Source organism: Spinacia oleracea, chromosome 4 (genome assembly GCF_020520425.1).
Source record: "Spinacia oleracea cultivar Varoflay chromosome 4, BTI_SOV_V1, whole genome shotgun sequence".
NCBI classification, from domain to species: Eukaryota; Viridiplantae; Streptophyta; class Magnoliopsida; order Caryophyllales; family Amaranthaceae; genus Spinacia; species Spinacia oleracea.
Genome location: NC_079490.1, coordinates 186,373,339 through 186,387,541, shown reverse-complemented (window position 1 = coordinate 186,387,541; position 14,203 = coordinate 186,373,339). Strand labels below are relative to the sequence as shown.

At 36.0% G+C, this 14,203-nt stretch overlaps 1 protein-coding gene and 6 non-coding genes across 8 annotated transcripts; all 7 read right to left on the bottom strand.

The window, feature by feature from the left end:
- Positions 1-421: 421 nt before the first annotated feature.
- Positions 422-4,902, bottom strand: LOC110801765 (uncharacterized). 2 transcript variants are annotated; one of them, XM_022007179.2, is made up of 6 exons: positions 4,745-4,902; positions 4,012-4,177; positions 3,779-3,913; positions 3,532-3,639; positions 997-1,068; positions 422-805 (listed from the first exon to the last, which is right to left on the bottom strand). In XM_022007179.2, exons 2-6 carry the CDS (start codon positions 4,153-4,155, stop codon positions 641-643), a joined length of 624 nt encoding a protein of 207 aa, XP_021862871.2. In that variant the 5' UTR covers positions 4,156-4,177; positions 4,745-4,902; the 3' UTR covers positions 422-640. The 2 variants fall into 2 exon arrangements, with proteins under 2 accessions (XP_021862871.2, XP_021862872.2); XM_022007180.2 differs by having other exon boundaries at positions 4,012-4,182; positions 4,745-4,892.
- Positions 4,903-10,456: 5,554 nt separating this feature from the next.
- On the bottom strand, positions 10,457-10,590 carry LOC130460528 (small nucleolar RNA snoR74). The gene has a single exon (XR_008920384.1). It is a non-coding gene; the product is annotated as a small nucleolar RNA snoR74 (small nucleolar RNA).
- Positions 10,591-10,830: 240 nt separating this feature from the next.
- On the bottom strand, positions 10,831-10,952 carry LOC130460430 (small nucleolar RNA SNORD14). The gene has a single exon (XR_008920300.1). It is a non-coding gene; the product is annotated as a small nucleolar RNA SNORD14 (small nucleolar RNA).
- Positions 10,953-11,115: 163 nt separating this feature from the next.
- Positions 11,116-11,201, bottom strand: LOC130460518 (small nucleolar RNA snoR77Y). The gene has a single exon (XR_008920375.1). It is a non-coding gene; the product is annotated as a small nucleolar RNA snoR77Y (small nucleolar RNA).
- Positions 11,202-11,339: 138 nt separating this feature from the next.
- On the bottom strand, positions 11,340-11,461 carry LOC130460463 (small nucleolar RNA SNORD14). Its single transcript, XR_008920328.1, has one exon. It is a non-coding gene; the product is annotated as a small nucleolar RNA SNORD14 (small nucleolar RNA).
- Positions 11,462-11,634: 173 nt separating this feature from the next.
- LOC130460538 (small nucleolar RNA snoR2/U65) lies at positions 11,635-11,785 on the bottom strand. The gene has a single exon (XR_008920394.1). It is a non-coding gene; the product is annotated as a small nucleolar RNA snoR2/U65 (small nucleolar RNA).
- Positions 11,786-12,089: 304 nt separating this feature from the next.
- On the bottom strand, positions 12,090-12,160 carry LOC130460540 (small nucleolar RNA U49). The gene has a single exon (XR_008920396.1). It is a non-coding gene; the product is annotated as a small nucleolar RNA U49 (small nucleolar RNA).
- Between the last annotated feature and the right edge of the window lie 2,043 nt (positions 12,161-14,203).

Genomic DNA, 14,203 nt, shown 5'->3' with positions numbered 1-14,203 from the left:
GTAAATATAAAATGTATCTGTAAAATGTTTTTGAGTTGTTTGTAACTCAATGTTTTTGTAGTATCTGTAAATATAAAATAATGTTGTAAAAATAATGATTCTGTTTTACTTTGATGTGTCTTTATAAATAATATTGCGCATTAGCACAAACAATTCACGACTATAAGTGCAATAAATTTCTCAGAAATTCAGAATAGACATTGAGTTTATACCATGAATCCATGGCAGAACAATTATTGGTGATTTGTTGAATATCTATTCGAAATCCGACTTCTTAGATGGCAGAAGTTGCAATGAGAGATGAAAATCCGAGGATAGCAGAAGTTGCAATGAGAGATGAAAATCCGAGGATAGTATAGAAAATAGCGTATAATCGCCTCAATTGGATCTAAGCTAAGACAGAAAAATCAGATCAGATCACTGACAGAACAATTATTGGTGATTTGTGATTTGTTGAATACAACTCTAAGGCCATATACTAAAAAAGAAGTAGGTTCAAATGGAAGAAATATCTAATCAAACTACTAATTCTTAGATGGCAGAGGTTACCTAAAGAAATTACCATACTATCTTCAAACATGTATAATTGTCTGAATTGGATCTAAGCTAAGACAGGAAAATCAGATCAGATCAGGTCAGATCACTTTCTTCTAACTTTAACTTTGAGAGTCCACATAACCTTTCCTTGAGGCATTGGGATGGTCTTTGGCAAGCGAAGTGGTATCTCATGCTCCCCCAAAGACGACAGAGGATTTGGCATATGGAGGTTTTCAGGTTCAACTTGTACAGAAAGTTGTCTAGCCACCTGAAAAAATTGTGTTATTTCAACTTTGATAAATCATCTCCTAATGTGTAAATGGAAGACAGTAACAGATTCAGACAATAACAGTAGAACCGCATCAGAATATAACTGAAGCAACAGCTCAACAAGGTAATCAATCAACTATAGTTTGCCATATTTTAAATTTGGGAGGGGGGGCAAGAGCAGAATCATACCTCTGCAATTATCTCATCTTTTGTCACAGGTTCACGCAGTTCATTGTCAACCTTAAAGTATCTTCTTAAAACCTACCAAAAGAATTATCAGAAGCCAAAATAATCACAATTAGTTTGATGCCCAAACCTTCACAAACGATAAATTTGTTACATATATGATGACTAGAAAAATGAAAATATTAAACAGTAAGGTGTAGCCGTGTAGCAGTATACGAAGACAAATTCAGAAATTCTGTGTTTTTCTTCCATCTATGCAATTTTCTTCAGGTGAAGTGAAATGGGTAGGTGCAGGTGACGGACGTTAGTCAAGCCCTAGTCCTCGGGAAAAGTCTCTACACACTTTCTCCCATGCAAGGGCCTCTACCTCCCTCTTTCTTTCATCGGTGCTTCCACTACTTCTGGTCAAGAAGAATGACCATAATGGACAAACCTTTCAGTGCAGGATGATGAACAATAATCACCTTTGCTTACTTACTTAGCCAATCAAATTTGATCCAAATTTTATTTAGAAGTGAAGTATTATGTATGAGTGTATATTAAATGATGTGTAGCTCATCGCCTCGTCTACAGCCTTATCCTACCCTGTATTCATCCCCGATCCTCACCTTCTCTGTCAAACTTGACTCAGTAGGCCACAGATTTACATCACCGAAATGGCAAGGAAAAAGGTACTCCAAGGGGAGGGATAACACTTCTATAAGAATACTTGCATAGCACTTCTGGTTTTAAGTATTTACAACCATGTATATCATAGCAATAAGGAAAACCAGAGTAAAAGTTGAAAGGAACAGAAGTCTGCATAGAGCACACTCTCGACACTTGAAACTCTTCACCACCCTCTTGTGTTTGTGCGTTGGGGAAGGGGCAGATTTGGCAATTAAACTACTGAACATAGTCAAGGAAACATGATCCTTATTCCTTCAGAAACTCCATCTAACCACCCCCCCTCCCCACCTGACCAAACACTGAACTCAACTTAGGGTAATGTCCTGATGGGAAGGGTTACCAACCCTGATCAGTTTCAGGGTCACTGAAATAGCCAATAATGAGAATATTAAAAGAGAAAAAAGGTGAGAAAAATTGTAATCACTAATATTTGGTAAATAGTCTGAAGACTCTGAACACCCAACAGACTGGCAAGAGTGTACATAGACAGTAAGCTGATACAAGGGGAGGACTTCTATAATGGTACTCCTCAAGGAACATTGGCTGCAGCATTATATCATACATGGAAAAATCAAGGAATCTTCATATGATTGAAGGAAAACAGACCAAAATGTCAGCCATCTATAGGAAAGCGGTTCAAGAGGTAATTTCCAAATGCAATGGTATGAAGGAGATGGAGTAGCTGAGATTAGTTTCATACGTACTAAATTTTCTCATAGCTGCATTGCCTCATTGCCGCATTACCCAGAGAGAGCTGAGTTTCCTCACTTCGAGGGCACACTTCACTTCTTCTATTGATGCAGTCAGGTTTTGGTGTTTTCTCTTGTCCTATGATGTTCCGCATTAACTACTAAATTTGTAGGCTAATTTAGTTGTACATTTTCAATGGTTGGTGCCTGGAGAATGTAGGCTGATCTGGTTGTCCAACCAGTACGTATGATCTAAACTCGGTGATTTCCCAATTCCCTGTCTTAAGCCTGTTGGGGGTCCAAGAATAATTGTGGGCATATCGTGCTGCCCAGGTCTACTGCCCAAGCCCTAAGCCTCTACAGCCCTACCTGATCCAACCAAAAGGAAGTGTGTGCCAAAACAAGAGGCCACTAATGCATGCAGGCCAACATCAACTATGTTTACAGACAAGGAGTTGATTGCAAGCCCATTAAACCTGGTAATTCTGCTTCAGACAATATACGGCTAGGTCTCATACTACTCTCACAATAACCTATGCCATGAACACATTTTTACCAGAACATTCTTTCCAAATCGAGGTATACATGTAACATGTTCCTCTCTTGGTAACCTAAATACTAACTGAAAATATCAATGGATACTTTCCTTCCTTGTAGTGCAACATGATATAGTTTGATCAACCTGTTGAGGTACTTGAGTTTAGGTCAAAGTTCTAGTAGTTCTGTGCCTTCTGGCTTCTGAAGTTTAAGCACACCTTACATGCTGATAGACACAAATGTGATCTTCAGAGTTGGTGTAGTTAAGGTTAAGCTAAAGATCTTGTTTCCTAATCTGTTTTCATAGAAATAAGAGCACTTTTATTTCTTTCTTTAGGCTATGGTTCATGTGAATACTAATCTGTCTTAAGGTACTGAAGGGAAAATTGAAGTCAGGTGCTATAGACCACGAGCTCCTTCCAACAAGATTATATATAGTATTCATCATTGTTTTTGTCAAAGTAGACTATGAACACAAATTCACTGTCTTTGTTTCATGTATGCATTTTCTTCAGGTTATTTTGTGATTAAAAAATAGTTTACCGACAAAAATAGAATCACATCACTCAAACTCTGCAAGACACGACATAGTGAATTTTTCCACTGCAGCTACGCAACAAAAATTAAGATACAAAACACTAACCACTGTTCCATTATCCAGCCGTTTTGCTGCAGCGATGTACTCTTTCATCAAATCTTCCTTACTTTCTTTCACTACCTTAACTTCCTCCTCCTCTATAGGTTGGTAGATCTGATTATTACAACAACAAAAAATCTGAAAATTATACTCTGAATAGTTGGGATTGTTTTCACGGAATACATTTTAGCAAAGCACAACTATTAGTGCAAATAACAAACAAACAACAAATAGAACAAAGTTCGTAAACTACCTTCCTCTGCTCCTTAACGAGATAGGCAAACTTATCAATGTTAGGAACAGCAAGTAGCTTAGGCATAAGGTAATTGCGGAAGTAACCAGGAGCAACCTTAACCGTTTCACCAGCTTTACCAAGCTTATCCACGTTCTGCATAAAGTCAATCATAAAAGCAAACATCAACCATTGATGGCTTGCTGCTAACCATAACATAAACAAACATAACTCATTTAGGGTTCTTGACAAACCGTTGTAAGAATAACTTCCAATTTTCTAAATCGGATTCCTTGCCCGGTGAAAAACAACGGATGAAGATAGCTGTCCAATCTCTTGCTGTTAGCATCTTGTACAACCCGGCGTAGTATATTTCTCCCACGTTGATAATATGCCATCAGTAGCCAATTCTACTTCCACCTTCACTTTCGTAGAAAACAAACAGCAATCAATGATACAGTTTATAATCACTAATTCTAAACACATGTACTTCAAAAACAAGTCACTAATGACACCCACTCTCCATTCACCTACGATAAGGCCAGAAACCTATTAACAGTTGACACTGACAAATTACTGATTGCAGACTAAAACCAAGCAAAAATATTGATCCTAATTCCGAGTAATTCCCAATTTCAGCTTATCGTAATTATATTTAGGTCTGAAATCATGCGATTTTAGTGTTAAATTGAATTAATTGCATTACTCTGATTATTTAAGATTTTCCATCATAAAAGTAGTTCAAGCAATCGTTCTCATCTAAACCCCACTCCTCCTCCCCGATAAACGGCCTTTACCTTCATTCTTCCTCATAAAACATACTAAATTTCAACAATCAAAAAGATAAATCGACTAATTCAATCCAATTTGAAACCAATAAATTAAGATGAAGTTAACCTACAAAGAGTAAATATAGTTCATGTTGAAATAACCAGAGTAATGAAAATGAATCGGAAAGAATGAGGAGGGGTTAAATAGAGAATGTACCTGAAAGTGTTGAAGGCTGTCGACGGTGGTGACTAAGGCGGAGGAACAGCGGAAATGCAGAAGAGGAGTGGCGGAAAGGGCTAAGTAGGGCTTGTTTTCACTTGTCAGTGCAAGTGAATACTGAAGACGCATTCCATTTTTCATTATAAAAAATAAATAAAAAATTGAATTAAGTTTTGGCACTCTATTGATAAATGATAAAATGTGCAATATTCACATGTAAGTTTGTCAAATTCAATTGCTTCAAAAGAACATTGTGGTAGATGTCAATCTAACACTGGGGTGTTATCTAGAGATGGTTGTGGGTCGGGCTTTCGGCACGAAAAAAAAATCCGCTCCAACACGGGGAAGAAAACAGTGTGTGGTGGGCCGGACCTGTGCCGATTTTTTCGGGAAAAGTACGACAAGGCACGGCACAACTCGACCCGCCCCGACAAAACACCCTAAATTTAGTAAAATTAGTCTTAGGCACGCACGAAGCCCGCGGGCCCGGGGCGGGTTTTGAACTTTTCAGTCTAGCCTGACACTAAACCGGTTGGGCCTGGATTGGCCCGACCTGACCCGTTTAGGCCTGGTTTTTCAATTTTGTTAGTTCTCCTGCAAAAAAAGTTGAGAATATGACCCACTTCGTGGCAAGATGAATGTTTCGCGGTATTTCTAAATTAATAAGTATGACAATATTTTGGGTAGTATCATGATCTTTAATTTGCAATATTATTACATTATCCATACCTAACTTTTCCTTACAAACAAAAAATACAATAAATCAAGGTGGGTTAAAACATAATCTGAGTGTCACGAATAAATCCGATCTAAACTCTACTCAACGTGAAATACGAGTGACCTAAACCGAATTGACACAGATCTAAAACTGATCCAAACTGTCTGTTTGCCCGATTTAATAATCCGTAGAGCTAAAGTATCGATAATTTGCTGGTTTAATTCAACCCCGGTTAGAAGAAGATATTTCAGAGACGAAGCAAACTGTAAAATATAGTCCGTATACTAGTACAATTCATCGAAGAAGAAATTGTTTATCGGTTGAGTAAAATATGTTAAGACATTCGATCTCGAAATTAATTACAGCATAATTAAGACACTTTTCTGCTCGAACACATGAGATAGTGTTTCATGGTGTATGTGGTATGAACAGGTTCAGATCCGTCAATAACTCGGACGCATTTTTGTTCTTGAGAATCTTATTACGTTTTTCGAGTATTTGATCGTTAAAGTCGAAATATGAGTTGACCACGGTATTTGTTTCGTCTTCCTTTTACGAAATCTGAATTGCCGAATTAAAAAGAGAATTTTGTGACAAGATCTAAAGAACGTTGAGTTCAGATGTCTTCATAGATTCTTTGGTACTACATAGCTTGGACAAGATGTGATTTCTATGATCCGGTAATTCGGATATCCGATCTTCCAATTTTGACTTGAATCCCATTGTCTATGTAATACTCCCTCCGTTCCGGAATATTCGACCCGATTTAAATTGACTTATTTAATTTAATAGGTATTAGTTGATAGTGGGGTATTATTTTAATGTAGTTAGTGGGAGGTGGATTAAGAAGTGGGGTTGGGGGAGAGTAGAGGTTGAATTTTTAATTATTTTTTGTATGGAGTAGGGGGTAGGTGGGTTAATAGGGGTGGAGTGAGAAATAATATAATATTGTTAAAATATTTCCATTTTTTAAAACAGGTCAAGTATTAAGGGACGACCCGATAAAAAAAACTGGTCAAATATTTCGGGACGGAAGGAGTATTGGATTCTCCTCGAGCAAAAGTATTTTTACGGAGTACGGAGTCTTATATAGCCAATATATTTTGGTGCACACATTTTCCTGATGCTAAGTGATTACGGTAGTTTAGGATATTTTTCAAGCTTCCACAAAACTCGTCTACGGAGTATTTATTTACAAGTTTCCAAATCAAGAAGGGAAAAGTAAATTGCGTGTAACGAGGAATGAGGTTGCCTCAAGTGATTTCGTTAAACGGAGTACCATTACGATTAAAACATGTACCATTTGAAATTTAATTTATTTACAGAAATGCCCCTGTGATGTGTTTTGAAACACATCACAGCATGCCGAAATGACTTCCTCCTCAAGTAATAGGCCTCTGGATGGGGGCAGGCCAAAGATTTCTTCTTAAAAGTTAAAAAAATTGAGTGTAACGGGATAACAGTAGTTTAGATAATTTTTCTATATTATTTAATACAATAATAATACATTAAAAGAAATATTTCACAAAGTACAACACTAAACTACCTAATCTTTGGTGGCCGAACATGACCCTTACACACCCCAAGTTACTAAGATGAGCTCGACTAGCTCTTACATCCTAATTACAATCAAAGCCTTGGGAACCACAGAGATATATCGTTTTGACTTTTACGTTTGCCAACGCATAACTTTGACCATCAATACTTATAATTATGTATTAGTAAAAATTATAAAAAGTTGATATATTTAAAATATATATTAAGACAAGCCTAATAATACTTTGTATAATAATTTTTAAATTTATTTATTAATAGAAAATTGAGGTCAAAGCAAGATAAGTGAACAGTGTGTGGTGGGCCGGACCTGTGCCGATTTTTTCGGGAAAAGTACGACAAGGCACGGCACAACTCGACCCGCCCCGACAAAACACCCTAAATTTAGTAAAATTAGTCTTAGGCACGCACGAAGCCCGCGGGCCCGGGGCGGGTTTTGAACTTTTCAGTCTAGCCTGACACTAAACCGGTTGGGCCTGGATTGGCCCGACCTGACCCGTTTAGGCCTGGTTTTTCAATTTTGTTAGTTCTCCTGCAAAAAAAGTTGAGAATATGACCCACTTCGTGGCAAGATGAATGTTTCGCGGTATTTCTAAATTAATAAGTATGACAATATTTTGGGTAGTATCATGATCTTTAATTTGCAATATTATTACATTATCCATACCTAACTTTTCCTTACAAACAAAAAATACAATAAATCAAGGTGGGTTAAAACATAATCTGAGTGTCACGAATAAATCCGATCTAAACTCTACTCAACGTGAAATACGAGTGACCTAAACCGAATTGACACAGATCTAAAACTGATCCAAACTGTCTGTTTGCCCGATTTAATAATCCGTAGAGCTAAAGTATCGATAATTTGCTGGTTTAATTCAACCCCGGTTAGAAGAAGATATTTCAGAGACGAAGCAAACTGTAAAATATAGTCCGTATACTAGTACAATTCATCGAAGAAGAAATTGTTTATCGGTTGAGTAAAATATGTTAAGACATTCGATCTCGAAATTAATTACAGCATAATTAAGACACTTTTCTGCTCGAACACATGAGATAGTGTTTCATGGTGTATGTGGTATGAACAGGTTCAGATCCGTCAATAACTCGGACGCATTTTTGTTCTTGAGAATCTTATTACGTTTTTCGAGTATTTGATCGTTAAAGTCGAAATATGAGTTGACCACGGTATTTGTTTCGTCTTCCTTTTACGAAATCTGAATTGCCGAATTAAAAAGAGAATTTTGTGACAAGATCTAAAGAACGTTGAGTTCAGATGTCTTCATAGATTCTTTGGTACTACATAGCTTGGACAAGATGTGATTTCTATGATCCGGTAATTCGGATATCCGATCTTCCAATTTTGACTTGAATCCCATTGTCTATGTAATACTCCCTCCGTTCCGGAATATTCGACCCGATTTAAATTGACTTATTTAATTTAATAGGTATTAGTTGATAGTGGGGTATTATTTTAATGTAGTTAGTGGGAGGTGGATTAAGAAGTGGGGTTGGGGGAGAGTAGAGGTTGAATTTTTAATTATTTTTTGTATGGAGTAGGGGGTAGGTGGGTTAATAGGGGTGGAGTGAGAAATAATATAATATTGTTAAAATATTTCCATTTTTTAAAACAGGTCAAGTATTAAGGGACGACCCGATAAAAAAAACTGGTCAAATATTTCGGGACGGAAGGAGTATTGGATTCTCCTCGAGCAAAAGTATTTTTACGGAGTACGGAGTCTTATATAGCCAATATATTTTGGTGCACACATTTTCCTGATGCTAAGTGATTACGGTAGTTTAGGATATTTTCCAAGCTTCCACAAAACTCGTCTACGGAGTATTTATTTACAAGTTTCCAAATCAAGAAGGGAAAAGTAAATTGCGTGTAACGAGGAATGAGGTTGCCTCAAGTGATTTCGTTAAACGGAGTACCATTACGATTAAAACATGTACCATTTGAAATTTAATTTATTTACAGAAATGCCCCTGTGATGTGTTTTGAAACACATCACAGCATGCCGAAATGACTTCCTCCTCAAGTAATAGGCCTCTGGATGGGGGCAGGCCAAAGATTTCTTCTTAAAAGTTAAAAAAATTGAGTGTAACGGGATAACAGTAGTTTAGATAATTTTTCTATATTATTTAATACAATAATAATACATTAAAAGAAATATTTCACAAAGTACAACACTAAACTACCTAATCTTTGGTGGCCGAACATGACCCTTACACACCCCAAGTTACTAAGATGAGCTCGACTAGCTCTTACATCCTAATTACAATCAAAGCCTTGGGAACCACAGAGATATATCGTTTTGACTTTTACGTTTGCCAACGCATAACTTTGACCATCAATACTTATAATTATGTATTAGTAAAAATTATAAAAAGTTGATATATTTAAAATATATATTAAGACAAGCCTAATAATACTTTGTATAATAATTTTTAAATTTATTTATTAGTAGAAAATTGAGGTCAAAGCAAGATAAGTGAATAGTGTCAAAAGTCAAAATGGTGCAACTATTTAGGAACGGAGGAAGTATGTCCCATTAATGGTTCCCTTAAACGTTGGATCCATCATGCACATACTCATTCCTTTTTGTCAAGAGGCATGTAACTTGGGCAAAGAACTCTAAAAAAAAGTCCCTGAAAACCTGTGAAATTTAAAAGACTGAAAAAAAGTGAAAGGACACTAAATTTACAAAAAGGTTGTTCGACATGGAGAAACTCAAACTAGTAAACATACTATGAAAGTTCAAATATTGCATTTGGGGAGCATTTTTAGGATAAAGAAAGTTTGAATGTGAAGATAACACCTAACAAACCTAAATTGATCAACCCAATCTTGCAGAAAACAAACACTCCTTCCACCTCAATACTACAACCTTCTTCCTCCATCCTAGAACCTAACATGACCAGGTTGACTGACTTAATTCTAATGTCAATCCACACTTTATTAAATTTAAAAAGATCAATATGTTTATCTTACATGATAGTGCCAAATTTAAAAATTAATGTACTGCAAAAAGGAGGAAGTACATAATGATAAGATCAAAATATGGATTTGGAATTCTGAAGATAGGGTTTTTAATTATTGTTTTCAATTACAAATATAAATTTGTACTAAACTCAAGTGAATCATATCAATAGCCCAAAAAGGAAAAAAAATTAACAACAATAGCATGTACATTGATTTTATTCAGATGAATAATCTAAACTTTACATCCTAGATTACAAAACAAAACATATCACAGCTATTGAAATGTTTCCCAACATGTAAAAATTCAACCACAAATAATTTCCATCAACTGATTGTAATTTGTACTCCTGGTTGCTACTTGCCTGGATGAAAGAACTCTTTATCATCGTCTCCAATCTTTGCACACAACACTTGAATCAGGTAAAATCTAATTCTTTAGAAATGAAAAAAAATATGTAGCATCGTTTACTGAACCTGCCATCATAGAGAAAACTCAAGTGGTTCACCCAATAACAATGCACAACTAATTTCCCTGATGTTAACGAAAGACCTACTCACTTTATGGCAATAGGTCTCTGCTTTTTATCTATCAGGTAAGTTCACAAGTTATTCAAAGAGAATAATCTTCAACACAATATTCAATACCATTTCCAATACTCAGTTAATTTTGTAATGAATCAATTCGATCAATGTAAAAATTGTCATTTTTAGATAATGATACCATCTTCAAGAAACAATACATATAATTGTTCAAAATGTTTTCTCAATTGTCAGCAGAACTATTCTCAAAATCAAAGTTCTAACTACCAGAAAATTAATTAGAGAGGTCTCAGACATCCAAGGAAGGATAAAACAGCATAAGCTCTCAAGTCTGCGCAGACGAAAGCTCTTAGGCGGCCACTGCGAATGTTTTGAGAAACAAGCCTTTCAATTTATCATCATAGACCACTCTAACAACTTGTAATTCCATCCTAAAATACCAAATTTGTTTTAATTGTGTTTAGATTGAATTAATCTATGATGATCAACCACTAATTATGATAATTAGTCACCCAATTACAATGGCATCACCACATTCAAAACAAAACAATATCAATTGATGTAAAACAAATAAAGCCTCAGAAACAGTATCTCATCAAAATTGATTAATTCAGACGGTAATTCCAATTTGTCTAAATAAAATTCATCATTGGCCAAGAAAGTGCAACAATTGACAAAAGACTAATATACTTAGCTGAAATCATACAATCAAATCAAAAATCTAGAGTAAATCATGATTTTCTATGAAATTAAACAAAAAAAATTCATTTTCGATTAAAGATGTGAGTATGAGAGGTCTCAGACATCCAAGGAAGGATAAAGCAGCATTAGCTCTCAAGTCTGCGCAGACGAAAGCTCTTAGTCGGCCACTGCGAATGTTTTGAGAAACAAGCCTTAAAATATAGCATCATCGACCTCTTTGATTAAAATCTCATAATCCAAATTAATAAAAACATAATTAAATAATTTTGAAACAGAGTAATTAGCCTCAGAAAGAGAGTCGTTCATCAATATCAGACGGTAATTCCAACTTTGATTATAGTTTCATCAATGGCTAAACAAAATTAAGCTAATTAATTTAATAATTAAGAATATAATCGCACAAAACGGCTCCGTTTAATCACTAATACGACCAACGGATTCCTATCAAAATGCGAAACACTAATTAAAATTTAATCTTGGTCTAATCATAGCATCGGAAATCATAGCTAATTTGCTATTAACGACGTGGCATCAGACCTTCCACATTTCCAAAATCAAATCAAATTATCATAAATCAAAACTTTTAAAAAAAAATGGAAAATCGAGCTTAAAATTAAGAACCCTCACGAGACCCGTTCATAATCACACACAACAGAAAGGAAGGAGAGAGAAAATTTTGAGAAGACGAACCAGAACCGGGAACGTTGATTGTCCTCTAAAGACGAGGCTTCCCGATCAATCAGACGGCGTACATTGGAACCGGTGATGGAGGGGGAAGACCAACGGCGGAAGAAGGAACAATCAACGGCGGCGTTGATAAGCTTCAGAGATTTATACTCTACACCTTCGATTCTGCTGTTTATAGTGTCAGACGGCACTTCCTATCTTTGATGGGAATTCTTCATCATTGGGAGAGAATTGAGGGACTGATTTGAAATCAATCGGAAAATTAATTGAAAAGCCCTAAAACCCTAAACCCTAATTGTTGAGAGTGAGATGTGAAGAGAAAGCGGAGGATGATGGTTTGAGAGGGAGGAGAGGGGGATTTAATGGGAGGGAGGTGGGAAACCCTAAATGAGGAGGGGATGGGTTGGGCTTTCGTGGGCCGTAGTTAAGGGAGTTTTGAGTTGGGGTTTGTTGATGATTTGACCTAATTGGGGACGGTTTAAACCATGTCGAGCAGGCTTGAGTGATTGCATAACCGAGGTTCGAAGTTATACCAAAAATGTGAGCTAAGGGGTCAAGGAATTCGGGGTTAGGGCGCGTTCAATTAGACTGTCTATAGGAAGTATAAATCCATCTCTGATATGTTTTTACAAAAACATATTTGTCAACAAAATCATAAAATAGGCTTAAGACAAACGCTAAAGGACAAAAATTAAATTTTTTGAAAAATTGCATCCGTTTTTCAAAAATGGCATCCATTTTTCCAAAATAGCATCTGTTTTTGAAAACTGGCATCTGTTCTTTGAAAAATGACACCTGTTTTAATACTTATCTTATCCATATTTTGTTGTTTTGTGGGGTGAGATATATTTGCTAAATACATCTCTAATATGGGGCACGTCGCCCTCGACTGTCTAAATGTAAAGATGACTATGGGTCGGGAGGGTTCGAGGCACGATATTAATGTATGACCCAGTACGAGAAAAGTATAATCCAACAAGAGAACGAAAAAATCACGACCTTACACGAGCATGAAGTTGTGGGTTGGGGGTTGCGCTTTGACCCTTTTTTTGGAAAAGGCACGACACGGCATAGTCCGACACAACCAAGCAAGTAAAGTAAAGGCATATGTACAAGGGAACGTGGCCTTGGACCGTGCCTTGACCGCCTTTTTGTTAAATTTTTGACACGACTAAGCCCAACTTGAAGTTGCGCTTAGTGTGGCGGGCTCGTTCACAAAGCCCGGACCGGCCCACATCCATCCTTAGCTAAAATTAGAGTCAGCAAGTTGGGGTTGTGGGTCAATTTTTGTTTTTCGCCACATCTAATTCTTACAAGATTATCTGAACTTATTTTAACTAATTTGTTAGGTATCATTCTCGGGTATTAGTTTTTATAATTTTCAAAGTCATATTGCATGCGATTTGGGTTGAATTTTGTACTCAAAATTTGTTAACCTATATTAGTCATATTAATTTTGAAAACTGACACCAAAGAATTTGAAACTTTTATTCTTTGTGCTTTCTATATTTTTATTTTCAGATTTCTAAAAAGTAGAAGAAAAAAATGACACCAAATGAGCCAACTTATAAACTACAAGATTAACATGTACTCCGTATTAGATTTGTGTGATCAACCCTAATACAAAGTACTTAAGAAACATATATAGAGGAATAAAGGATAGCAACATACACTAACCAGTTAGTGCCACGGGCGATGTCCCGGACAGTAGAATAATAAATCAATTAGATTATTATATAAGTTTTGAGTCTAATTTAATTAATTTGTTAGATTACCCGTATCTTGCTATGCTTTAATAAATTTTATCATGCAAGGATTAGTAACGCGTTAAAGCAATCACTAATTAGTTATGCGAGACTATTAAGAAATGATTCAGATAACTTTTATAAGTATATGGGTTTTATATAATTTTGAACATATAATAAACAACAAAATGAATTGTGACATATATAATGCTTAAAATATGTGACTAGCAAATGAGACGTCACATGTTTGAAACTTATAATAACATTTTTTCTTAGGATTAGGGATGGCAATGGGTCCAAGATCCGACCCAGATCCGGTTGGAACCGGTCCATTTTTAAGGGTCTGGGTCCAAAAAAATTAGACCCTATGGATATGGGGCGGATCTAGGTCTTTGTTCAATGGGGCGGGTCTGGGTCCGGGTCCAAGAATTAAAGATCCAGATCCGGTCCAGATCTGACATACAGACCCATAAATATAATTTTTAAAAAAATTATTAAAATTTAAATATAATTCAATCTTTACG

Coding starts and splice junctions, on each gene's coding strand:
- LOC110801765 (XM_022007179.2), bottom strand. CDS start 4,155: ATGGCATATTATCAACGTGGGAGAAATATACTACGCCGGGTTGTACAA. Junction 3,640..3,778: donor TCGTTAAGGAGCAGAGGAAG/GTAGTTTACGAA, acceptor TGTAATAATCAG/ATCTACCAACCTATAGAGGA. Junction 806..996: donor AAGATGAGATAATTGCAGAG/GTATGATTCTGC, acceptor CAATTTTTTCAG/GTGGCTAGACAACTTTCTGT.